Consider the following 26,217-nt stretch of genomic DNA (forward strand, 5'->3'; position numbering starts at 1 on the left):
TCTTTTAATTTTATTCTAGACCTCCTTTAGACTATAGGTTCTAGCTCTTGTACATAATGCATAATCATTCATAATAAGCTTGTATATTTGGCTTCATTTTCCGCCTTTTTTAACAGCTCTATTTTATAAGGAATTGCATGTATACAAAAGACGTACTTATATCCCAGTTACTGCTAAAAAAACAGAAATAATGGCACAAAAACCGAATAAAGAAACCCAAACTGTTTCAATGCTGTGCTACAATTCAATATAAATAAATGCCCTGTTTGCGCATTTAAATTTTTTATTCATCATTTTTTATTATTTTTCTTTTTTTTATTCCTATATACTTATATACTTACTAACGCGTTAAATGAGCAATTCTGGTAAGAAACATTTATTACAAATATACACACATGGGCCTAACATTAATATTTTAGAATCTGCTGTTGAATGTGATCCTGATATAGACCGGAGACCTCTTGCTGATATAGAGCATGAAAACAATTCTGCATTCTATGATGGGCTACTGCACGAGACAAGACAAGGTTTTCTGCCGAGTTATTGCAAAGCTTTAAGTTGTTATCTACGTGCTGGGTCTAATGGTCATGGCACTGCTAATTACAGAGCAGCTTTAATTCTGTACTTTGGTAGCCACGATGTACAACAAGACTTTTGCAGAGCATTGCGTCTTTTCCAATTGTATGTCAATGGTCAAAATTATGACAACCAAGCAAGAAGCAATGAATCCAATGCATATTATTACATGGCTAGAATTTACTATCATGGTCTAGGCGTTGATAAAGATCTTGAAAAGGCATTTCAATTGTTTAAAATTTCAGCCGATCAAGGACAAGCTAAGGCCCAATGCCAGCTAGGAAACATGTACTGCACGGGAGAAGTAATGCCCCAAAATGATAATCTTGCTTTTGCTTTATTTGAAAAAGCAGCCAATCAAGATGACTCCATTGCTCAAAATAACTTGGGGGTCTTTTACATTGAGGGACGCGTCTCTCCTCCAAATCGTGACAAGGCATTGTATTGGTTTAAAAGAGCAGCAAGGAAAAAGAATCCTTTCATTCAGCTAAATATCGCAGAAATGTTTCGTCAAGGACTTGAAGGTGATAAAGACTATGTTAGCGCTCTATACTGGATGGAACTTTCGGGTTCTCAACGCTGTTCCAAAGCCCAAGTTGAAGTTGGTCTTTGTCATTTGTATGGCCGTGGAACCGAACAAAACTCTGGGCAAGCCGAGATTTGGCTGACCAAAGCTGTTAATAATGATGGAAATCCTGCTGCCTTATATACCCTCGGATTGATGCACATGCAAGGTCTTGGTATTCGAAAAAATTCTGCTGTTGCTTTTGGATACTTTATGGAGTCTGCTGCCCAAAACTATTCTGAAGGTCAAACGCAACTTGGTTTATATTATCTGGCAAACAAGAATTTTATAAAGGCCAGAGAGTACTTTGAAAAAGCGGCCCTTAACGATAATAATCCGGCGGCACAATATCATCTTGGATGTTTGTACTCTTCAGGGCAAGGCGTCAAAATAAACCATGAGCTGGCTTTCCACTGGTTTCTTAAGTCGGCCTTTCAGAATTTCCCAGATGCACAAAACTCAGTAGGTGAATGCTACATGAAAGGCGTGGGTACCACTCGAAATTACGAAAAATCCTTATTCTGGTTCAAGGAATCCATATCCGTTAATGAAAATGCTACTGGTCTGTACAATCTTGGTTTGATGTACTATTACGGTCGTGGTGTTGAGGTTGACTACAACTATGCCTTTTACAATTGTTTTATCAAGTCTGCTGAAAAGAAACACTCGGATGCGGAGAATCAGGTTGGACATTGCTATCGTTTTGGCCATGGTACCCCACAAGACTTTGTGCGTGCCATGCATTGGTACCGAAAATCATTAATAAATAACAAGAATGCTTTTGCTCAATGTAGTATCGGAGATATGCATCTCAACGGATTGGGCGTTAATAAAAAAGATGCTTCATTGGCTTTATCTTTTTTTGTCAAGTCAGCTAAACAGGGCTGCTCTTTTGGTCAATATATGCTAGGAAAATGTCACGAAGAAGGCTATGGAACACCTCAAAATTACGAAAAAGCCATGTCATGCTACCTAGCTGCAGATGAGAATGATAAAAACGCTCAAGCTCAATTCGGTATCGGAAGGTTATACAGTCGTGGATATGGCGTTGCACAATGCCAAGATTTATCAAAATTTTGGTTTAAACGGGCCGCAGATCAAGGGCTCGTTGAAGCTCAACAAGAACTGGCAAACCCAACTACTCACGAAACTCCCAATAGTGAAAAGTCCGCAAATCGCAACAAAAAGAAACCCTCTAGTGTATTAAAGATATTACACCGTGATGAAACTAGTATTACGCCGCTCCCATTGTCAGTTAACGACGAACCATTAACTCCTGAAGATGGAATATTGGATTTTGCTCATTTGACCGTGAATTCACCAAGACAGGCGGAGCCCGACAAATTTATCCATTTACCTGTAACCAGTGTTTATACCACTTCTGCTTTTCCTGAGATTAACGAGACACCCCCCCGTGTCTTTCAAATTGAAAACATGTTCTTAGATTTGAGTGCTGGTAACGCAAAAATAAGCAGACATCTCGGCAGAAGTCGATCACTCTAATCTTCTAGGTTTTCAATCCAGTATTTTTTTCACCGTTTTTTTTTGCTGGATTTCATTTCAATTTTTTTTTCTCACTTTATCTTTTTTTTTTTTTATTCATTTTATCCTACTTGTTTTTGTTCCTTTTTTTTTATTTAAATAAACTTTTAAAATGGTCTTATTTAGACTGCAAACCACGTATCAATCTAACTTTTATTAAGCATTTACTACAAAAATATAATTAATTACTTCTAGAAAAAGAAAGAAAAGGTTGCAACACAAATCAATGCGGGACATAAAACTAACGTGTGCAAAATTGTATTTTTAAAATTTCGGATAAAAATCATTTAATGCGTTGACACATGCCAGCAGCTTTAACAATTTTCGGACAAACATAATAAAAAAAAATCCCAAAACGCCTTTGTTGACATCAGCTGCCGATAATTATACCTACGTTACCCAAATGTTTTTGTTTATAGTAAGAGACATAACAAACATACATGACTCACAAACACACATGACTCACAATGGACACAAAGTTTTTATGATATCAGTCATATAGATTGTATTTAGACAACTACTCATAAAAAGTCATCAGCAAATAGTATCATCTACACATTGGAGGCTTTTGAAAATGAAATCACCACTTGCCGTAATCGCGAATATACAGATTATTCTTATCTTTCCTATACTTAACAAAGAGTAATTGCTATACTCACGAGACTTTTTTCACAGGCCCTTCATATACCGCGGCCGATTGCCAAAAAATAAAAATAAAAAAAAAAAATGTAGGATGCATAAATTTAAAAATCGCGTGTGTAAAAGTGATACGTAGCACATGTACCATTTGCCGCAGCAGTGAAAAAAAGTTAAAATGTTGCAGATTTAAGTGCCCTGAAAAATAAAAACAATAATAAAAGTGAGCTGATTATTTTTTATGTCGATCAATTATTGTAAACCTTTCTTTAGGTTCATATAATTAAAACACACAAAAGCATTTAATGAGTTATCTTCAAGTGGATTATTAGTTATCAAGAAGCTGTTCTTCTTGATGGCGAACGCCCATTTAAAACAGAATCGTTTTTTATTAATACCTGTTTACACGTTTTTTTTAGACAAAGTAAACAAACAAACAATTCTTACGAAAAGCTATGTCTTGTACAACACTGTTTTGGGTAAGAATGTGTGATCAATAGATTTTTCTTGGTCAAAATCAGGGCAATAACCTAATAAATAAGTGAGCGAATCATGATCTCCAATACCTTTTTTTAAATAGGAGCACAGACAGCAACTCTGAAAAAACAAAAGCATTATTTTCGGCTGGAATATATATTAAGGCAATAACTGCAAGCGTCGTACAATCATTTGTATTCAACAAAAATATACTTGATAGATGTCAAGAAAAAATAAAGATGATAGTTGGTCTTCGGGCAATAAATCATCATCAAACTATGCGTGGTACGCAGTTAATACCATATATCTTTTATTGTTGTTTAATATGAGAACCATGAGTGATCCTAATCTTGAATGATCTCGGTGCTCTAAAACAAGAAAGCCGGTGCAAAACTTTAAGCATCGTGTAACGCGTCCCACAAGTACGTTTCCCTTAACTCCAAAAACATGATGTCATTTGTCGATGGTTTTATTTGAGTAGATATCCACCTTACTACTGATGTGCAGTTATAGCATCAACTTTGCTGACGTTAGTGATATATTGATTTTGCAGCCAGTAATAGTTATTGATTGTCATATATCTTTTTGCTGTTCAATTTTAATATAAATATACAGTCATGAGTCCATGTATTTTGTTTCTTAGGTTAGTTTGAAACTACACTTGTGCATTCTACTGGTGGGGTTTGGCTTAACCAATGCTAATTGATCGTGAAGCTCACCCTGTTACATTTTCAATCTTGTTGGGACTTTGTTTTATTTCTCAATCTTGCACTCATTTGATACCCGGTTTTCTTTCAGGATACAAGATACACAGGTTTCTTCCACATACTGGATTGATCTTTGAGAAAATCGTGAAGATGGGCAACATTCCATGTAATATGTTATCGCTAGCATGCGGCGGTTTTTTATAATTCGTATCAGGTTTCCCCTTTTTTTAGATTCAAATGTTTTTTTTTTGAGTTCATTATGAAAAGCATTATTATATTCTGTTTGGCCATGTTTTAAGCGCATAATCGTGTTAGTGTCAATCAAGATTTTATAATGCTACAGGCTGCGCTACTTATTTTCTTTTTGAAATCACACCCCTCCTATAAAAAAGCGAGGAGAGTTGCGAGAAAATGATTTTAGGTCGCTTGTACTCCCGTGTCAGTAAAGATGTACAAAGTGTCTTCCAATGTGAAGCTTTGTGGTTTTACGCATGTTGTGGCACAGGGGAGCTGTTGCTCATTTTGCAGTACTATCACCTTGAAATTTTCCAGCGGTTTATTCGAACTTAAAACGGATACCGGCAGTATCGGTTTAAGCTTAAATTGCTACCACCGGTAACGGTGTAAGCTTAAACTGCTACCAGCCGGTTAACTTTTGGCGGTCTAAGCTTAAACTGATACCGGCCGGTTAACTTTTGGCGGTCTAAGCTTTACCGCTACCGCTGGAAAGTTTTTTAGTGCTATACATATAAAACGTGGTTGGCATATAAGCACCCTACAAGATTATCACATACAGATTTTAAAATATTTTTTGATAAGAGCACCAACTTGTTTTAGATTTTTGGACATAACTCTGAATTTATCAATGATTTTGACTAAACACTGTCGATTAATACCCTGATTATACGTAAATTAAGGTTTGTACAAACCACAGCGTTAAGGAAATGGATAGATTATTATCCGCTTCAGATAAAAAAACAGTTTTAAAAATACTGGTAGAGCTATGAGGTCAAGAATCAGCGGGAAGTAACTAATAAAGAAATATGAATCACACTAATAGACGCGTATAAGCGACAACATTAACAATATCATATTAGTAACCGCACTAAATAAAACGAAAATACTTAAATACACCACAAAGCTGAATACGAGAAAAAAGAATATTATTTCGACTCTTTAGTCACAAAATCTTTAGCCTGTAGAAATCTAACCGTCGATTCTATAGCAGCATTCCTGTGTTGTGCGTGCATCCGAAGCACAATGGCTATCTCTTGGTTGCTCCTGAATAAAACCGAACTCAGCAAGGCTATTTTTGTTACATCTGGTTTCTCCTCTTAAAACTAGTTGTATACTGGTTTAATGCGCCATGCAGTTTGCACCAGTCATACTTTTAGTCGGAACTGAGGTTGATTTGTATTGATTAACACTGATACGCGATGTGAGACGCAGTGTCATACGTTCTATCAGAGATGCTGATTACTCATATTTTAGTTAAAAATTGTTCACTGTCTGAATAGAATGGTGTGGTCATCATAAAGTAACCTGATTGATGACCCTCTCAACAGTGCGTGTTTTTACATTATATCGCTATATTTTAAAGATATGTATATCAGTGACTTCAATTTACAAAGGCAGACACCTGCTGAATGAAAAAAAAAGTTACACCTAATCCGAATAACAGCAGTGTGGCTAAAACAATTAATTTTTTGGGGTGAGGCTGATTTAAATAAAAAAATGATCGCGTACAAATTCCAACTCAGATGACCAATATCAACAACGCATAGGAAAGAGAGAGGGAGATACAGAGAAAGAGAAGGGAATGGAGAGAAAGTTGTTTATATGAAAGAAGAACAGCTCTGTAAAAGAGAGGATGAGGATAGAACATGTTTTCAAAGTGTATCAGTAGTGCAACACAGTAAGAAACGTCACGGCTTGTATTGAAAAATATTTTGAAATCCGGTTATGATTAAGATTTGGGAGGTTTTTTTTTCTTCTTCTTTTCACTCTCCCCTTTTACTAATTGAAATAAGAGAAAATATAAAATGAGCAAAGCAGTATGTATATAACAAGGGATGAATAGAATAATAAAGAGAAGAACTAACGGTTTTCTTTATTGTTTAGCCTACACAAGAACAACTCGATGGTAACTATATAACGTTTTTCTTTCTCATCTGTATTTTTATTTTCCATCATCTAACAATGATAATGTAGAATGGAAGGAAGCTTTTTCTTTATATGACAAGAAGGGTAACAGCACTGTTTCCTCCGTCAACCTCGGTGACCTCTTGAGAGGTCTTGGACAAAACCCCACCCAAGCCGAAGTTTCTGAACTTGTCAAGGAAACCGCAAAGTCAAAGAACGTACCCGAGACTCAAGGTAATAAAATAGCATGTAATAAGGAGATCATATGAAACTCATGCCTTGTTTTAGAATTCGATATTGATTTTGGTACCTTTTTGTCTATTCTCACGCGACCTGATGGTTTCAAGCCTGCAGGTTCTTCTCAGGAGTTCATTCAAGGTTTCCAAGTCTTTGATAAGGAAGGTGACGGTTATATTTCTGCTGGTGAATTACGTTACGGTAACTACAAACAACCGTTCATTTGAGGAAAATATAAAAAAAACTAACTGTTTTTCGTTATAGTTTTGACCAACCTTGGTGAAAAATTGAATGAAGATGAAGTCAACGAACTCTTGAAGGAAGTTGAAGTTGGCAAAGACGGTCGTATTAACTATGTTGGTAAAGTATTTTTAGACTATCAAAATGAGAGGACCATGAACTAAACTTTATTTCTGTAGACTTTGTCACTATTGTTTTGTCAAACTAAAAAAAAAAAAAAAAAGAATACGCCATTTTCTTCTACGCTCTATTAAAATAAATCATACATACCTTTTTTTTTACCTACCTCCCAAAAAAATACATATGAACATTGCATACATCTTTGTTTATAAAATATAGGGTCTCACTTTGTATCGGCGTCTACTTGGCTGAAACTGGGTTTATTATTGGGTAGGCGAACTCGACGGATGGATCACTTCAGGGCGAATCACTTGAGGGCGGATTAACCGGTTCTCAGCATTCATGCTTATTAAACTCAAAGGAGAGGAAAAGGCATCACTATAAAGATATGAGCAGCGTTTTTATTTTATCAGGTCTGCTTTATCGCCCCCTAATACTTCAGCCTTAACAAAAAAAATAAAAAACAATTTTTTTGGGCGGAAGCACAAATCGGGACCCTCTCTCCACGAGGGTTCTCCCCCAATGAAAAGATGCCAACTTTTTTTTGTTATTACCTTTTCTTTTTCTCTGTAATAATAATAATAATAAAAAAAAAAAATGTCGTTACTGTATTTAATCGTTGGCTTGTTTTTAGTGGCTTTGTATCCTCATGGTTCTGAAGCCACCGCTTTAACATACAACATTGCAGCCAACGAAAAGGCCTGTTTTTATAGTTGGGCAGACAAACCGGGAAAGAAGCTTGGATTTTATTTCGCGGTGAGATACAAATAATCATTGAAGAAAAGTGAAAGAAAACTAAAACTCTGTCAGAGTAGGTTCAACAAGGTGGCTCTTTTGACATTGATTTCGACATTACCGGACCTAACGGTGCCTCTATCTTAAACGGTGAACATGAACGACAAGGTGATTATGTATTCACAGCACAACATGCTGGAGAATATGCCTTTTGTTTCTCCAACGATATGTCCACCTTTGCTGAGAAGCTTGTGGATTTCGAAATCTCTGTTGAGCATGAAGTTCGACCTAATTTTCAAAAGGATGCCTCGGGTAAAGAACAACCTGCCACTTTAACCGAAATGGAGGAATCCTTGTTCAGATTATCAGGGTCTTTAACCAATATTGCACGTACTCAGAAATACTTTCGTACACGAGAAAACAGAAACTTCGCTACGGTTGCTTCTACCCAGGACAGAATCTTTTGGTTTGCATTCATGGAAAGTATCGCCATCATGGCCATGGCCGCTTTACAAGTCTTTGTCGTCAAGAACTTTTTCAACGTCAAGCGAGGTGGTGTTTAAAAAAGTGGTTTACCTATTCAGACAATAAATCAACTCTTTCCATACTAATCTTGGATGAATATGTGATATATACCGACAGAGAGAGATAAAGAGAGAGAGAGAGAGAGAGTGCACGCAGCCAATAACAGGGGATTAAATGATCTATTAAAGGTACACAGTTAGTAGCTCCTATTACATAACCTGATTTCATTATGGGCAAGAAGATATCGTACGAGCTTGAAAGTGTACACGTATAATGTGAGAGATCTAGAGTCTTTTTACATATTTATATATATATACTTACATGCTGCACACTATTCCCTTACATGATGGGAAGCTCATGAGTTGTTGGGCCCCTCCATTATGCGTATTTTCATTCGCCGCTTAATGCCGAAAATTGAACAAAGACACGCGAAAGAGAAGCTATTACACTGGATCTTCGAGACCAATGTACATTCGGTCTATTTTCTAGTGATGTTGGCCATGTGGTCTCCTCAGGAAAAAGTTATGGAAGGGAACAATATGATTGGAGGATTAGCAGTTGTAGCATGTACTACAACAGACAGACGTCAGGTGTCTAATACGATTTGGATTGTAAAGGAGTGTCTCTACTTGATTTGCATCTGTACTGTACTATAATCAAAAGTGTCACGTTTGTTGTTGTGCAAAGAGAGAGTGTGTGGGGTTAAAGAGATATCATTCTACATGTTAAAGCAAAGATATATTACCCTTTTGATGTTATATTTACCCAGAAACCGTCTTTTTTTTTTGACAAGCAACGATTCTGTTGAAAAGGATACGGTTGCCAATGATACGGTTGACAATGATACTGTTGAAACGGAAAAGAAAAACCAACGTCATCCTAACATACTGAAAGTCCGCCGTCATCTTTTTTTTTTTTTTTTTTTTGTTAAAACTTTACTATTCACCCCCTTTTTTTATCTTTTTTTTACTTTTTTTTTTAAACAACAACTAAAAAAGTCTATACCTTGTAAGTTCAGTTTACTATAAACCGTGTATTTTTGTTTACCCACGAGTGTTTCTTTTGTAGTATAAAAATGTCCACAGCTAGACCCCTTAACGATGACGAAGTCTTCAATGAGATGAAAAAGATGGTAAATAAATTCAAAAACCCGCTTCGAGATGGTGCTGACGTTTTTTGTTTGTTTTAGGTTGCTTTCATCAAGCAAGAAGCTTTGGAAAAGGCTAGAGAAATTAAAGTCAAGGTATATTATGATAGTACTACAAAGGTTTTGTAATTGTCGCTCTAAACTCGCATTGTATAAAAACATGTATAGGCTGATGAAGAATTCAACATTGAAAAGGTACGTCATTTATATACATAAAAAAGAGACGCGCCTTTTTTGTTAACGCTCCTTTTGTTATAGGCAAAGATTGTTCGTCAAGAGTCTTTAAATATTGAAGCAGTGTTTGAGCGCAAGATTAAGCAAGCCGAAGTTCAAAAGAAGATGTAAGTAGCTAAAAGAAAAGATGAAACCTTTGATTTGATGAAACAAACACGGAGTTCTTTGTTAGTGCACAATCCAACCATATCAACAAGGCTCGTCTCCGAATCCTCCAAGAACGCCAACAAGTGCTTGATGATCTCTTTGAAGAGACAGACGGTCTTATTCACCAAATTTCCCAAGATGGTGATCAATACGGTGAATTACTCGATGGTCTTATCCTTCAAGGTGCTTATGCTTTGATGGAACAAGACATCGAAATCCGTTGTCGTGAAGAGGATACCGATGCCGTCAATGCTTCTGTCGAACGTATCTCTGGACAATATGAGGAAGCCATGGGTTTCTCTCCCAATTTCACCGTTAGTGAATCATACCTTGCCAGTTCCAGGTACGTTCAGTTCATATAAACAAACAAAAGAAAACTAAACTGATGCATTTTTAGTGCTGGTGGTGTTGTTATGAGCGGTCACAATGGTAAGATCACAGTTGATAACACTCTCGGTGCTCGTTTGGATATCGCCAAGGAAGAGGTAAAAAAAAGATAATTTTTTAGATGTACGTATAAACGAGACTCATGTTACAAATAGATGTTGCCTCAAATCCGTGTTGCTTTGTTTGGTCATTCTCCCAGCAGAACCTTCTTCAACTAAATAAATCTATTGTAATAAAATTAAGTTTTGTGATTGGTTGCAATAACAAGGAGTTCCTTTTTTTTGCCCACCCCTTCCCTTCTGATGATGAATCAGTTTAAATTATCAGCTGATGACAACAATCAAAAAAAGAGGACAGTGATAATAATTAATTCAAACCCCCTATATATTTCAACCCCTACCCTCTCTCTCTCTCTTTCTTCTTTTCTCTCTCTCTCTCTCTTTTTTTTTATTACTTTTATCACATACAAAATAGAGAATGACCAAAGACCTTTCACCACCTGCTACACCACCAACGTATAGTCCCGTACCTTATCGACTGAATGTAGACTCCTCTTCGTTATGTCCTAGTCATTCGGAACAAGATCAACTTTCTCATCTCAAAACCTCCTTTCACCTCCTAACCGACCTCCAAAAACAATACTTTTTATATGAAATCATCAATAGTTGTGATAACTCGCAACTCACCTTTTTAAATAGCCTCATTGCACCTCGTCTTAAAGTCGATTTTCTTAAAGAATTACCACCAGAGATTGCTCTTCACATCTTGAGCTACTTGGATCTACCTTCCTCCTTGGCTCGTGCCAACAGTGTCTCTAAATATTGGCATGCTTTACTACGAGACGAAAACTTATGGAGAGGTCTCTGTAAATCACATCATTATCATGCTCCACCTGTCACCCTTTCTTATCGAGATTTCTTCAAACGTAAATATTCTATTGCTTGTGCCTGGAATGGTGGCGGTAAAGTCACTACTGTGGATGGTGGCTTTTCTCATGGTCTAGTCACTTCACTGCAGTTTGATGAGAAATACACCGTTGTAGGCTGTGACAACCATCGTATTGAAGTCTTTGATACAAATTCTGGTAAAAAGATTAAAACACTGGAAGGTCATGAAGGAGGTGTTTGGGCATTACAGTTCATAGGTGGCACTGAAGCAGACCCCGAACGTATCCTGCTGTCTGGCGGCTGTGATCGGTAATAAAAGCAAAAAAAAAAAAAAAGAAGTGCGTATGATGGTAAAATAACTAACACCCTTCCCCCTTTAGTGATGTTAGGGTGTGGGATCTGAATCGTGGTAAATTGCGCCATGTACAACTCCGCACCGAAAATATTCGACACTTTTCACAAAAATTTGAGTTCCTTTAGTCATGCATTTTTTTAAAACCAAAAACTTGTTAATAAAAGGTATCTCAAATTCTACCAAACTTGACAAAATAGCAATATATATATATATTTTGTAAAAAGAAACTTTTTTATTTACGTTAATAAGTGGTATTTGAGCCACGAGCTTTTTTTACTGCCCGGCATCTATCGGGCATACTTTCTACAAGCTTATGACACACTTCATCCCCCAACAACTTCCATTCCTGATGAAGTGCAACCTCCAATTCATTAAGATTTTGAAGCTGGGCTCTTCTTTTAGCAATCCTTTGTCCCAGGAGGCGCCAAAGGTTCTCAATCGGATTCAAATCGGGACTTTGAGCGGGCCATCGCTCAAAGCCTGCAATCCCAGCCTTCTCTTTCCACCACCTCGTATATCCTCCTGTATGGCATGGGGCACCGTCTTCTTGGAAAATAAAGTCATGACCATATTTCTCTGTCAATTGTTCAAGCCAAGGGAGAAAGTTTTGACTTAAACAATTGACATATTTTTCTTGATCGACAGACCCTTTTAGTGTCACCAAAGGGCCCAAACCGCCTGCCCAAAAACATCCCCATACCATCACTGATCCCTTACCAAATTTAAATGTTGGTAAAACAAATCTATCCATATACCTTTCACCCTTCTTTCTAATAACTCTCACACCACCGTCGTTGTGCCTGAGTGCGAATCGCGACTCATCGGACCAGATTACCTTCTTCCAGTCATCTAATGTCCAATTCATCTTGTCGTCGACCCATTCTCTTCGCGTTTTTTTATGTCTAAGACTCAAAAACGGTTTTTTGGAAGGTCTGCAAGAATAAAAACCGTTTTTGCGAAGTGCATTCCTCAATGTCGTCAGGCTGATTGGATCGGTAGCCTTCGCAAGATTTTGCATATGAACACTTAAAGGTTCAAAGGAGTCCCTTCGAACTAAAAGCGTCAGGTGATGCTCAGCTCTTGCTGTCAGCTTTGCTGGTCTTCCTGGACGAGGTTGGACAGTCGTGATCCCTTCAGTTCGATACTTTTTTATAATCGTAACAACGGTTGTTCTAGGAACGCCCAATTCTTTGCTGATTTGGGTACCTGTCCATTTGGCATGCTCTGCCAAACCGCAAATGACTCCACGATCGAAATCTGAAAGTTCCTTGCTTTTTCTAGAGACTTTGTTAGTAATGTCAGTAAGTGGCATGATAAATTGTGTAATAAAATATGAAAGAATCGTTGAACGAAGAAAGAGTAGGTTTATTTATTTTTTTGGCTCAAAACGGAAGTGTCGAATATTTTATGTGCGGAGTTGTACTTCGTGGTCATACTTCGACTGTAAGATGTTTGAAAATAAGGGATAAACGTATTGCTATTACTGGATCCAGGGACACTACATTGCGAGTATGGGATATCAAACGTGGAGTTTTGCTGCATGTGTTGCTAGGCCACCAAGCGAGTGTGCGGTGCGTAGACATACATGAAGATATGGCAGTATCTGGATCGTATGATTCAACGGCCCGTATTTGGGATTTAAAAACAGGACAATGTAAACATGTGTTGATTGGGCATGTATCACAAATCTATACCATCGTGACAAATGGACGGATTATTGCCACAGGGTCAATGGATGCTCATATTCGTATATGGTCAGTGGAAACTGGTGAATGTTTATCAACACTGCATGGACACACCTCCTTGGTAGGTCAATTACAACTCTCAGGTACAACTCTTGTGAGTGGTGGAGCAGACGGTTGTCTGCGTGTTTGGGATACAGAAACATTCCAATGCATACAACAATTCTCGGCGCATGATAATTCAATCACCTGCCTTCAGTTTGATGATCAACATATATTGAGTGCTGCTAATGATGGTAAAGTCAAGTTATGGGATATCAAGCGTGGTAGACTCTTACGTAACTTTACTCAACCTTCCAAAATCGTTTGGAAAATTCAATTTAATGATACCAAAGCCGTTGTCTTGATGCAAAGACAAAGATCGGATACTTCAATAGAAGAAGGGAAAACTGTAATGGAAATTCATGATTTTGACCTGTCTTCCTCTTCTTCCACCACCACTTTAGATGATACCTTGTAGCTAACACAAAAAAAAAAACAAAAAAATTATCTCATGTTTAATTATTCTACTATATAATGCCCTTTTTATACATGTCATGTTTTCCCTCCCTTTTTTTTTTTTTTTTTTTTTTTTACTTTTTGATATCGGTTGAGTACGCCAAATGTTAAACAGAACCACTCTTTTTAATCCAAGGGCTTTTTTTTTTTTTTTTTTTTTTCTATCCGCTGCAGGAAAGTTCGAGATATTTTTTTAAAAACCGACGAGTAAAAAAAAAAAAAAAGTTTAATACACTCCCTTTTCATAAATTTCTCTTTCCTTCTCTTTCTTTATACTTTACAGCACCACACAAAAAATGCAAGTCTTGCCCTTATTGACACCTACAAACTTTAATAATAAAAAGAGACCCAGATCCGAAGATGATTTCGAATCTAATTACCTCAAAAAACGATTAATATCTTCTCCACCACCTTCACCACTTCACAAAACAGGTAAAATTCTTTTATCTAGCCGATGAAAAAAAAAAAAAAAAAGTAGCTGACAAAAATAAATAGATACTCCTATTGCAATGGACACGAGGGGCTATGTTACACCGCCCAAAGATCGAATCGACACACACCGTAATTATGATCGTCATGCACGTATTGATATGCTGGATTTTAATGGCACCATCTTACCCATGGAGCAAAGAACAGGTGAAACAAAGTATTCCATACCCGGATTCGTTCTCCACAAAAAATCACCTCCACCGTACGTTACTCCATACTCTCTTAAAATTTTTTTTATGCTAACTATAACACAAAAAGATCCTCTTATGAGGCTGCTCAGACTGGTCAACTGATTTTATATCAACCTAATAATACCTTATTACCTTTATCACCACCAAATACACCCACACACGACAAACAAGAAGACGATCCCATGGACATTGATTAAAAAAAAAAATCATTTCCAGTTGTTTGCACATATTTATTTTGGTTTAATAAAACAACATTCTTCGTTTCTTTTTCTGTATAAAAAGAAAAAATAACAACCCTTGCATTTCTCTCTTTCTCTCTCTCTTTGTCATAAAGCATGTTCAATCGTTGGACGCGTACACCAGCAGTCATTGTATCTGCTGTAGCTCTTGTGTTGATATTCTATCTTCTTCATAAATCAAATAGCGTCGAACCCTTTGATCTCAACCAATTATGTGGACTGAAACGCCCACTACCTTCACGGATAAAAAGCAAGGAAAGTCAACATGTACACTATCTGTTTGACACAGAAGATAATTCCTCCCAAACTGACCTGAGGATGGAAGATCACCACTGGGCAGAAGGCGATATCAGAGGAGCCTTTTACATGGTTGTAGAAAACACACAGTTACAAAAGGCTAGAGAATCCATACGTAGTGTACAAGATAGGATGGCCAATAGCACCTATCCTTGGATCATTCTCAACAGTCAAAAATTCACACCGTCATTCAAGAATTATGTTCGCATGGCTGCTTCCCCTACCACACGTATTTATTTTGGTCAAATTGATTTAGAAGCTTGGTCCTTTCCTTATTGGATAGATTCAGATCGTGCGGATAATGCCATGAAACGTATGCTGCATTACCATATCGATCATGCAAACAGCCAATACTTTCATCAACTTCAACGGTTTGTATAAATTTTCTTTTTTTAACTCATAAAAAAGTGCTCATAAGCAGTGTATTTTTTTTTTAAAAAAAAGGTACCAGTCAGGATTATTCATTCATCATCCGTTATTCGACACTGTGGATTACGTATGGCACGTAGAACCAGGCACCACATTCTCTTGTCAAATGGAAGACCCTTTTAGACGACTCTCTGCCAGTGGGAAAAAAATAGGGTTTGCTTTGACCTATCGAGAAAATCCAGCCAGTATGTTTAGTTTATGGCCTGCCACCCTTCAATTCTCGAGACAATATTCTCCCGTCATTCGACCCACAGATAGTACCGTCATGCCTTGGCTCATCAACTCGAACTTGGAATATAATTTCTGTCATATCTCGTCGGCTTTTCAGATAGTCGAAACGGCTTTTATTAGATCAGAGGCATATCAATTGTATTTTAATTATTTGGACTTCGTAGGTGGTTTCTTTTATGAGAGGTAAGCTGTGTGTGTGCAGGTGTTTGTCTGACTTTTTTTGAGGGGGATCCCAATGGGTAGGTTATTAATAATTTATGGATAATTTAGGTGGACTGCATCGGCAGTACAGACTTTAGCAACAGCCATGTTTTTAAAGAGAAAGGAAGTATTGTTTTTGAATGAGGTTGGCTATGCAGAGAATCGCGGAGAACATTGTCCGTTTGATTATAAGTTGCTTCAAACCTGTGCATGTGATTTCCAGGATACCCATGGTAAAATGTGTTTCTAATGAAGGAAGAAAAGTCATCTAACGAGTTATTATGTAGATTTCAGCGATAATAGCTGTACGGTGGATTTACTGCGTTACATCAGTCCTGGAACAATAGAAGAAATGGCCAATTTCGCAAGATCAAAACTAGCAGAACAATAATAATAATAATAATAATAATAAAAAGGGTCCACATTATGTTTTAGACGTATGTTACCCCATTCTCTTTCAATTGTAGTAGACGTGCATAATAAAAAGTCAATCCGTAATAAACTTTTTTCTTATTTCAAATAACCTTGTCATCATAAAAAAAATATTTTAATTAAAACTGTAAATGTTTGTTTACTTTCTGTAAACAAACAAAGTTATTTTTAAACCCGGCTCTTTTTTTTATCTAAACTGTCAATGTAGGGTTTCTTTCTTTTCCTTTAAAATATGACATTACATAGTCCAACAATCCATACAAAGTTAGACTTGTCTGACAGCTCATCCTAGTAAGTATATGGTGCGACTACACATAAAGCATGATGTAAAAAAAAAAAAAAAAAAAATTAATAGCACATTTGAAAAGTTTACCTTCCAACTTATTTCAACCACGCACCACATTTTTCAACCGCAATAAACAAAATGCACCGGGTGTACAACAACTTTTACTTCGCAGAAACAGGTTAGATTCATTGGCCATATATGCCAAAGCCTTGGCCCAATTAAAACTCCATTTGACCGAATTATCGTTACGAGAAAACAATTTCTCCAAATTTCCTGTCGAGATCACCGTTCTCAAGAATCTGACGTGTCTTTCTTTAGCCAATAATCAATTACAATCCATCGATCATGACATCCTGTCTCAATTAAGTAGTCTGCAATGGTTGAATCTCAGTAATAATCAATTGTCGGAACTGCCTTTGGATATCGTCTGTTGTCATCATTTACGTGGGCTGGATTTGGAGAATAATAATATTTCAAGTAAAAAACAACAAAATCACATTACCAATTTCTGTATACAATTCTTATCATAATACTATAGAGTTCCCACAAGTGATTTTCTATCTGACTCGGCTTGAAGTGCTTATGATGCAAAAAAACTCAATCAAAACTTTGCCTGCCAACTATGATTTCCCACCGACGTTACACACACTCAACTTGGCATTTAATGCATTCACACAAATTCCACTCACTTTACTCCATAAACCCCCTGCTGCATTAACTCACTTCCATCTCTCCGGCAATAAACTAGGTCACTTATCACCCAAGTTTTTATCCGTGGGGTACGAAAAGCTCATCAGTCTGGATTTACATACCTGTCAACTTTCACGCTGTTCCTCTAAATTTTTCCAGCAACTCTCTACACGATGTCCCGATTTGCGACGTTTAAACCTAGCCATCAATCGATTGACAGATCTTCCACCCGAAATTGGACTCTTGACACAATTGCAGTGGTTAAACCTCAACGACAATGGATTATCCTCACTTCCCTCTAGTCTATCTCAACTGGTGCATCTTGTCAAGCTAGGCCTTGTTCAAAATAGAATTGAAGTATTACCACCCTTTCTCTTTTTACACATGTTGGAACTCCAAAAACTAGATATTCGACGCAACTTGTTAAAATACATGCCCCCTTCCGTATTGGCTTTAGCTCCGCGACAAGAAGTCGATATTCATGTGGATTTAGCGGTTCCCCACGCTGTTTTCCAAACCTTGTCTAACCCACCTTGTCCTTACCTAAAAGAAAAAGCTTGCTTGGATCATCATCCTTACGGTGGCTCCTTACGTACCTTGTTATTTTATGAAAATCCAACCGTAGAACATGTGGATGGTATTCTTTGCGATTTAGGTGATGAACCCGAGAATCCCGAGAGTGTACAGGTCATTTCCATGGCAACCATGTATTCGATCTTACAATCCAATCCATCTCCTTTCTCTTCCAAAGCAGCTGTACGTCAAGCATTAATGCCTCATCGGGTTCTTGTTTGCAACCATCCAAAATTCAAACGTGCGGATAATCCCATGCCCAATATGCTTTCTGAGATTGACGAAGATGAAGTTCATACTTTGGAGGAAGAACCGCTTGTGACAGAAGAACAAGAAGAGATTCATGTAGAAACGCAACGCTTATTAACAAATGTGACCTCTTTACGTGAACTCACTTTACGATCCTATCTAACACAATCCCATCCTAGTTTATTAGAAGGAATTCGATTAGATCAAACTCCCGAGCAGTGTTATCAATTTATCAAGCGTGTTTTACCAGCCACTGTCGTCCCTCACATGATTCAAATCATGACGTTGGAAGAAGCACGTCAATGCGATTATTGTACTCAATGGTATACAGATTCGAGATTCCAAATTGGTTATCTTGCTCGTTTATGTAATAATCGGTTACAAATACCCATTCGATTTAATCTGTGCTCGACCGAATGTACTTTGGATGCTGTCATTAGATTGTATCAGACTACCATGGATTGGCATACCAGACAATCATTGGCTCATATCGATGCAACCTTATTACTACCACAGGATAATCCTTCTTCCTTTGGAGCGGGAGATCGACGTATTTCCTCGAACTATTGGTCGGTGGGATTGACACATAGTCCAAGTTTGATGGCTACACGAAGCTTAACAAATAGAACTTTGGGGACAGTCCATGCAACTGATGAGGAAGATCAGGATGAAGAGGATGAAGAGAGGTCTCCTACAGAAACACAAGCATCTAGTCAAACCACGATTTCTTCTGTATCTACACTTTCATGTAAATATAATTGATAAAATAACTGGCAATGAAAATTTATGACTAAATATGATATAAATATAGTGGCAAGACAAGTCTCATTGGCAAGAAGTATACGTAACCGTGTAGCCCAATTCGCATCTACTATTTTTAATGGAAGTACACAAGACACGCATGAGAATTCACGAGAAACAAGCTTATTACCGCTTGTGTTTCCCAACTTGAGTTTGGGGACCACGAGTGATGTGGAACCACGACGTCAAGATCCCCCACCCTCCATGATTTCGGTGACATCACGTATGGTTGAAGGTCGACTTTTAACAGAGCGTACGCAGCCCCCTTTACGTTTATCCGCACCCACACCTAATCCTACTGCCTTTCACCATTTACCAAGAGATGCCATTCGACTCGAAAAATTTTAAACCTCCGTTCGTCTACACATTTTTAAACACGCGTATTTTTTGTTTTTTTGTTTTGCAGATATTTTTTTTTCTTTTAGTTGTAACGTTTCATTAAAAAAAATTAAAATAAAAAAAAATGGCTGCTCCTAATTCACTTGATTTACAAGATGTTGGCTTCATCTTTGTTCGCGAGTATTATACATTTTTACACAAGAAACCTTACAGACTTCATGCCTTTTACAGTGATGATTCCATCTTTGTTAGAGGCGATGAAGGCACCGACCCCGTCAATGTGAAGGGCAAAGAAGTAAGTTTTTGGCTAGTGCCCCCCCCCTTTTTTTTTTTTTTCAAAATAACTCATTCACTTCTCCATAAAAATAGGAAATTCGCAAAAAGATTGAAGCTTGTCATTTTGAGGATTGTAAAGTTCTGGTGACCCAAGTGGATAGTCAAGGTTCTGCCGATAATGGCATCCTCGTTCAAGTCCTGGGTGAAATGTGTAACGGCAACGGTCCATCTCAAAAATTCAGTCAAACCTTCTTTTTAGCCACTCAACCCAATGGTTACTATATCTTGAATGATATCTTTCGTTTCCTTAAAGACGAGGTTGAGATTGATTATTATACCTGTGAAGACGACACGAAACACAATACGGAGACTCTTGTCATTGATATGCCTACAGTCAATCACCAACAAGTGGAAGAGGAACGTAGACTCGAACAACTTCGTTTAGATCAATTAAAAGAGGAGGAGGAAAGAAAACAAGAAGCATTAAAGAAGGAAGAGGAGGAAAGAAAGAAGAGAGAGGAAGATGAATTAAAGAAACAAGAGGAAGCTTTGATCAAAAAACAAGAACATTTAAGAAAGGAGCAAGAAGCTACTGCTGCCGCTGCTGCTGCCGCTGCAACTGCTGCTAAAAAGTTAGAGGAAGAAAATGCCAGAAAAGAGGAAGAGCAAGCCAAGAAAGAGGAATTGGCAAAGAAAGAAAAGGAAGCAAAACCTAGCCTCGATCATAACAAGAAGGAGGAAGGTGTCGTTGAAGAAAAGAAAAAGTCTTCAAAGGCAGACAAGGGAAAGAAGGATCAACAAAGAAAGGAGCATAAGGCTGCCGCTGCTGCCGCTGCTGCTGCTGCTGCTACCAACGGTACTGCTACCCCTCCCACCACCACCGCCCCCACAGCACCTACCTCTTGGGCTGCTTTGACTGCTGCTGCTGCTGCTGCACCCCCACCTGCGTCCCCTGTTACAGGCACAGTAACACCCACACCTGCTGCACCATCTCCCCTTCCGGCCGTTGCTACCGTAGAAGCACCTGTTACCCCTTCTACCAATACCAACAACCCCGATAAAGCTCCTCAACAACAACAACAACAACAACAGCAACATCAACAGCATCAAAAGTCTCAAGCACAAAATGGGTCTAAAAAAGGTAAAAAAAAAAAAAAAAAAAGAAGCTGTTTGTTCACACACACAAACACAAAGAAAGATGAACTTACTAAATAGCAATAATAATAATAATAGAAACTACTCACATTTTTGTCAAGAACGTGACAGATGCTATTACAGAAGAACAATTGGCAGAAGCCTTCAATAAGATTGGTCCTGTCAAATCATGCAACATTTCACGTAGTCGTAACTGTGGATTTTTAGAATTTGAACAATTGGAATCTGCACAAAAGGCTTTGGCTCAAAATAGAGTGTCTGTTGGTTCCTATATCGTGCTTGCTGAAGAACGTCGCTTTAATAGCGGTCCTAGAAATAATTATGGACGTCCCCAGCAATCTTATAATGATCGTAGACCAAATACCAACAACAATAATAATAATAATAATAATCGTCGTGGTGGAGGAGGTGCTAACGGAGGACCCAACAATGGTCCATCTCGTGTGAATAATAATCAACCTGGTAAAGGCAGAGGTGCTCCTACTCCCAAATAATAAGTAAAAACACACACACACACACAAGATATACATTATTTAGATTATATATAAAACAAAAGGACAAAAAATAAAAGTATATTTCGAACTGTAAAAAAAAAAAAAAAAAAAAAAAAAAAAAAACCCTCGTATGGGGCTGTCAGCTCACCATTTTTACTCCATCGCTCTAGTGCATTAAAATTATACATTTCTACATATACCTGAACTTGTTCTAGACTTCGTGGGATTATTAGTGGGAATTTTAATCGCTAAAGATAAGCCTGGCGTCTCATTCCGATAATTTGTTATAGCGGCAATACTTATGAGCACAATGTGGATGAGAAGAGGATGATGGAATATAGATAGGTAAAATAGTGAAAAAAATATTATCATATGAATGAAAAAGTATCCCGATTGTTTACATCATTTTCAACTTTACCTAATCCCAAGAGAAATTACGTTTTCTTGCTTTTACGTTTTAGAGAGCAAGAATTCATATCCATGATCTAGTTTTCTAACGGGTCCTTTATTAAATAAAAAAGAAAAAGAAAATGCAACCTGATAGTCAAAATGATCTCTTTGTGGCAAAAGAACGGAGACTAAAGCAAGAAAAAAAAGGCCAAGAAAAGTAGATTATAGGCCTGGAAAATTACTTGATGATCATTAATAACTTAAACAGCTATGTAAACTATAATGAACAATGCGACGGGTATGAAAAACCCAAGGACAATAAATCAGACGCGCATGAAGACTGGAAAGAGCCTATAAAGTTGAGAAGTATGCAAACCCATAAAAATCGGGCCAATCTTTAATCGAAATATAGATGGTGTAAACAATATTGCTCTTATTGGCTTTTCTCACACTGTTTCTGACTATACATTATCAGCTACTATGTTTTCGATTACACATTCGTAATACGAACAAGCAAGCTTAGTATCATTTCAAAAAGAATATAAAAGCATGTCAGAACATCATCATAATTATAACGTGTTGACCCAGTAGTCTATATCTAAGTACCCCCACCCATTTCCTCTCATCACCCTCCGCCTTTTGATCCCCTTCCTCTGCTACTTTTGTGGGGTTGAGAATGGTGCACATGTATTTTATTCATGACATGACGGTATCTTGTTGGTCCATTTTTTCTGCCATCATGGCGACAATGGCCGCACCTACAATACGAGAATGCTGAACAATACCAACCGATAATTTGGATGCCACTTCTTGAGGAATTAATGCCTTGATAGCTTCACATACACGAGGATGGAACGAAGGGTAGTCCTTATACACATCACCACTAATGGCTATAATTTTTTTAAAAAAAAGATGTTTTTGTGTGAGTGTTTATAATAAAATAAAAAAACAAAAACTTTTCTTCTTTACCAATGGCAAAGCCTTGTGCGTCGTCTATACCGATACCATCTTCCACCATATATTTAACCACACTAGCAATACTGGCACCGAGCAACAGGGCAGCACGATGACCTACCCATTCACACACTTTTTTAACAATCTTTCTGTCTTCCAAAGAGGTTTCAGTCACACGACACATATCCTCCAACACCAATCGTGTGTCCTCTAAATCGTCTTTATCCGCTTCACAAACGTACATGTAACTGGTGTCGAATTGATAAGGAACCAATAATAAACATTCATCTTCATCTTCATCCACTTCAAATGTAAAGACATTCTGATCCATCAAATAAACAAGCACTTGTCTTGTGATCTCTCCCAAGTACATACCCGTTGTCATCTTTTCAAAGTGATGAATGCCCGGGTTATTTGATTGAGCATCTAATTCATCATCAAAGGTGGTCCTTGGTAAATGTTTCGAGCCAAAATTACACCATTCCGTATTGATAATCATGTCCGTCTGAGCAGCAGCAGCTTGACTTTCCTGCCTGAATTGGCCAATATTGGCCACTTTATCGTAATAAGCACAATTTGTACCTGCACTATGAATCACACCGATACGCGTTGAAGGATGCTGATAGGCATGTGCTAACAATGTACATACACCATCGTTGGCCATAGCAACGATTTTCACAGCCAGTCCCTTTTCTCTAAACCTCGAGTCAAAAAGATCCACAGCATCACAACCAATGACATTGGGGAACTCGAAACCATGTTCGAGGGCAATAATGATGCCACGATTTAAACTGGTCTGTAACACGGCAAATCCAATACTGATAGCCATGGGATAAATATGTTGATGTTGTGCACCCACTCGTTGTTGGAAATCAGACACACAATCAGCAACATAGTCAATCAAGACACCGATATCATCACCTGCCGTTAAATTGTCCGGGATCTTGTATTGGTATTGGTTGATGGCAAGTTTACCTCCTTCTCCCTTTAACTTGACTTGACATACATAGATATCTACACCACTGATTTCAAGCGCCAAGTACGTGCCCTTTTCATTGCCTGTGGGATAGCCTATATTTTTTTGTAGAGAAAGAAAGAGAGATGTTCAGGCATGGGACTTTGTGTGTGTGTGAGAAAAAAAAAGTGAGAAGGTACCTGTAACATAGGACGGAATCATCTTTAATTCGCTGCCTTTGGTAGCTCGATTGGTGATATTTAAACCTGCCTTCATTTCTTCATTAAACCCTCCCACCAATTGAGTTAATTGTTCATTGGTCACTCGAAACACATTTTCCACACTTGTTAATAAATCTTGCTTTGTCGTCATTTTTATATACGAATGGGAAAAGAAAATAAATAAATATAAAGAGAGTTTTATTAAAAAAAAAAAAAAAAAAGAAAAAAAAAAAAGAAAAGAGGAAAGTCCATGCCCTTGTACCACGCGAGTTTCCATTGGTACTAAAGTTTTGTTATATAATCCTTCACACGTTTCCCGTTCCTTGTGCAATGCGTTTAGTTAAGGTATCTACTAAAAGCGCATGACGTTTTCGAATCGCATCTTCATCAATCTTCATATTTTGGATTTGTCCCACCAAATCTGCATACGGGCATTTTTCTTCCTCCTCTTCCTCTTCTTCTTCCTCACCTTCCGTGGTATATACGCTGCCAGCAGTAGTAGTAATGGTTTCTTGTTTTTTATAAACAATGTCACTATGAGGCGAAGAAAACAAATTCATCATTTGTACCAGCTCCTTTTTTTGGTTAAAGGTACCCGTTGTACTCAACACAGGTTGTGGAGTTTCTTCCTCTTCTCTTTTAGCAGTTTCAAATACAAGATTGGGTTCCACTTTCTCGTACTGCGTAGGTGTATCAAAATCAATGGCATCAGAAGGTGTATAATCATACTCGATCGACTGAAATCCAGGTCGTGTATACTCGGGTTGTGTAAATTCGGGTTGTGTAAACTCGGTTTGTGTAAACTCGGGTTGTGTAAACTCGGCATAATTGACAAACATCGAGTCGTCAAGACTTCTGTTGGTAGGACGAGGAGGTAGAGGAGGAGGGATATTAGCTGGAGGAGAGGGGATGTATCCAGAAGAACCCTCATTATTACCAGATATGACATGAGCAGGTGAGGTGATATAGCTAGGAGAAGTGATATACCCAGGCGACCAAAACTGAGGCTTCAAGTTAAGAGGAGAAGAAGAGGAATGGGGTGGTGTATGAACGTAGGAGGACTCAGAAGCAGAGTTTTGTTTATCGGATGTAGTAGTCCATAGATTTTGGTTGGTTAATTTAGGATACAAATCATAGTCCTCTGAAGAGAGTAAATCTTGTTGAAAAAGCACGGGTTTTGTCGTTGTGAGGAGTTCAGGATAAATGTTATCGTCTTCCGTTTGGATATTAGCAGAGAGTTGTTCTAACCAATTTTGAAGTTGTGGAATCGCTTCAGGTTCGCAAGGTAAAGACCAGTCATTGTACTGAAGTAAAGGTGCAATCGAATCTAGTCGATCCATCATATCTACAAAAAATAAAAAAAATAAAAAAAATAGTAAGTATAAATTCCTTGGTATTTCTGCCAAGACTTTTATAAAAAATAAAAACTTTACCAGTGTCGTAACTAGGTGAAGATTGGTTTTGTAGGACATCGTCAATAAGCTCTTGTAAAGGATCCTGGGAGTAGTTTTCATAATAAGGTTGCTGAGATGACTCGCCTAATGAAAAACTAGGACTGTAGGAGGACAAGTCTGACTCTGAAGTCTCTACTAAATTCGTTTTAATAAAGAGTACAAATCATGATTATTCACAGCATACCTTTCTTGGGTGCATGTGGTGTTACTGTAACATTCACTGTGGTTGCTTTTCTTCTTCTACGTACGGGTTTATAGCCGGGTTGGTTACTAAGTAAAGAGGCTAGAATTCATTCAGTTAGTAACCCCTCCAAAAAAAAAAAAAAAAAATCATGCAAAAAAAAAAAAAAAAGAAAAAAACCTTGATGCTCTACTGTATGGATACGCTCATGTTTTTTTAAATCTTGAGGTCTTTTAAACCCTTTACTACAAAGCTTTTTATGATAAATTAGTTAGTTGGCTTATCACTTTTTTTCTCGGAGTAAATTGTCGACTTTACTGTGCACTGGTGAGCTAAAGAAAAAAACGAAAGAAAAAGTTAGTCTTCAAGCAGCTTGACAATAGAAAAGAGGGTGAAAAGGTGTTTACGTTTTAAGGGTAAATGAACTCGCAAATGACTAGCGAGATGATCTCGTTTGGCTGCAACGGTGCCGCAACCGTTCCATTGACATTGTAAGCAAAGGTTGTTGGTCGCCTTTCGACCAATGTGATCATCAGATAAATGTGTAAAGAGATCTTCTGGATCTCCAAAATTCAATTGGCAACTGGACCAACGACAAGAAAACGTAGTTCGAGGCATGGTATGTATGTATATTTAATAAGAGTAAGAATGAATGTTGTAGTTAAATAAGTAAAAAAAAAAAAAAAAAAAAAAATACAAAAAAAAATACAAGTTATTTTAACTCGGGTTCCAAGCAATTTTTAGGGACAAGAAATCTTTATCTAAAAATAAGTTATTACATTCTGACAGTG

At 37.6% G+C, this 26,217-nt stretch overlaps 10 protein-coding genes across 10 annotated transcripts; 8 read left to right on the plus strand and 2 right to left on the minus strand.

Annotated features, from left to right (window-relative positions):
* The first annotated feature begins 309 nt into the window (after positions 1-309).
* On the plus strand, positions 310-2,765 carry EV154DRAFT_528428 (uncharacterized protein). Its single transcript, XM_051603590.1, has 2 exons — positions 310-365; positions 420-2,765. The coding sequence occupies exons 1-2, from the start codon at positions 353-355 to the stop codon at positions 2,642-2,644; spliced, it is 2,238 nt and encodes a 745-aa protein (XP_051451568.1). The 5' UTR covers positions 310-352; the 3' UTR covers positions 2,645-2,765.
* Positions 2,766-4,491: 1,726 nt separating this feature from the next.
* Positions 4,492-5,073, plus strand: EV154DRAFT_487345 (uncharacterized protein; the record flags this gene model as incomplete). Its single annotated transcript, XM_051598973.1, has 2 exons — positions 4,492-4,669; positions 4,925-5,073. The coding sequence occupies 2 exons, from the start codon at positions 4,492-4,494 to the stop codon at positions 5,071-5,073; spliced, it is 327 nt and encodes a 108-aa protein (XP_051451569.1).
* A 1,344-nt stretch (positions 5,074-6,417) lies between these two features.
* Positions 6,418-7,684, plus strand: EV154DRAFT_452603 (uncharacterized protein). Its single transcript, XM_051597269.1, has 6 exons — positions 6,418-6,557; positions 6,625-6,646; positions 6,715-6,879; positions 6,934-7,083; positions 7,147-7,242; positions 7,302-7,684. The coding sequence occupies exons 1-6, from the start codon at positions 6,546-6,548 to the stop codon at positions 7,328-7,330; spliced, it is 474 nt and encodes a 157-aa protein (XP_051451570.1). The 5' UTR covers positions 6,418-6,545; the 3' UTR covers positions 7,331-7,684.
* Positions 7,685-7,839: 155 nt separating this feature from the next.
* Positions 7,840-8,540, plus strand: EV154DRAFT_540608 (emp24/gp25L/p24 family/GOLD-domain-containing protein; the record flags this gene model as incomplete). The annotated part of the gene is made up of 2 exons (XM_051604427.1): positions 7,840-7,998; positions 8,058-8,540. The coding sequence occupies 2 exons, from the start codon at positions 7,840-7,842 to the stop codon at positions 8,538-8,540; spliced, it is 642 nt and encodes a 213-aa protein (XP_051451571.1).
* Positions 8,541-9,461: 921 nt separating this feature from the next.
* Positions 9,462-13,947, plus strand: EV154DRAFT_556313 (WD40-repeat-containing domain protein). Its single transcript, XM_051605339.1, has 9 exons — positions 9,462-9,510; positions 9,571-9,634; positions 9,692-9,745; positions 9,818-9,844; positions 9,908-9,990; positions 10,056-10,373; positions 10,428-10,515; positions 10,892-11,613; positions 13,153-13,947. Exons 2-9 carry the CDS (start codon positions 9,578-9,580, stop codon positions 13,859-13,861), a joined length of 2,058 nt encoding a protein of 685 aa, XP_051451572.1. The 5' UTR covers positions 9,462-9,510; positions 9,571-9,577; the 3' UTR covers positions 13,862-13,947.
* Positions 13,948-14,914: 967 nt separating this feature from the next.
* Positions 14,915-16,444, plus strand: EV154DRAFT_579428 (nucleotide-diphospho-sugar transferase; the record flags this gene model as incomplete). The annotated part of the gene is made up of 4 exons (XM_051606583.1): positions 14,915-15,486; positions 15,560-15,958; positions 16,046-16,209; positions 16,264-16,444. The coding sequence occupies 4 exons, from the start codon at positions 14,915-14,917 to the stop codon at positions 16,365-16,367; spliced, it is 1,239 nt and encodes a 412-aa protein (XP_051451573.1). The 3' UTR covers positions 16,368-16,444.
* A 196-nt stretch (positions 16,445-16,640) lies between these two features.
* On the plus strand, positions 16,641-19,355 carry EV154DRAFT_607274 (uncharacterized protein; the record flags this gene model as incomplete). Its single annotated transcript, XM_051607600.1, has 4 exons — positions 16,641-16,699; positions 16,777-17,171; positions 17,233-18,954; positions 19,018-19,355. 4 exons carry the CDS (start codon positions 16,641-16,643, stop codon positions 19,353-19,355), a joined length of 2,514 nt encoding a protein of 837 aa, XP_051451574.1.
* Positions 19,356-19,401: 46 nt separating this feature from the next.
* On the plus strand, positions 19,402-21,373 carry EV154DRAFT_100315 (uncharacterized protein). The gene is made up of 3 exons (XM_051593848.1): positions 19,402-19,641; positions 19,716-20,763; positions 20,856-21,373. The coding sequence occupies exons 1-3, from the start codon at positions 19,471-19,473 to the stop codon at positions 21,269-21,271; spliced, it is 1,635 nt and encodes a 544-aa protein (XP_051451575.1). The 5' UTR covers positions 19,402-19,470; the 3' UTR covers positions 21,272-21,373.
* A 984-nt stretch (positions 21,374-22,357) lies between these two features.
* EV154DRAFT_570263 (uncharacterized protein) lies at positions 22,358-23,942 on the minus strand (the record flags this gene model as incomplete). The annotated part of the gene is made up of 3 exons (XM_051606190.1): positions 22,358-22,551; positions 22,631-23,686; positions 23,771-23,942. The coding sequence occupies 3 exons, from the start codon at positions 23,940-23,942 to the stop codon at positions 22,358-22,360; spliced, it is 1,422 nt and encodes a 473-aa protein (XP_051451576.1).
* Positions 23,943-23,973: 31 nt separating this feature from the next.
* On the minus strand, positions 23,974-26,187 carry EV154DRAFT_607277 (uncharacterized protein). Its single transcript, XM_051607601.1, has 6 exons — positions 25,834-26,187; positions 25,745-25,758; positions 25,607-25,679; positions 25,430-25,528; positions 25,225-25,377; positions 23,974-25,136 (listed from the first exon to the last, which is right to left on the minus strand). The coding sequence occupies exons 1-6, from the start codon at positions 26,042-26,044 to the stop codon at positions 24,097-24,099; spliced, it is 1,590 nt and encodes a 529-aa protein (XP_051451577.1). The 5' UTR covers positions 26,045-26,187; the 3' UTR covers positions 23,974-24,096.
* Positions 26,188-26,217: the final 30 nt, after the last annotated feature.

The sequence above is a fragment of the Mucor mucedo genome, assembly GCF_025094135.1.
Source record: "Mucor mucedo strain NRRL 3635 chromosome Unknown EV154scaffold_181, whole genome shotgun sequence".
Taxonomy (NCBI): domain Eukaryota; kingdom Fungi; phylum Mucoromycota; class Mucoromycetes; order Mucorales; family Mucoraceae; genus Mucor; species Mucor mucedo.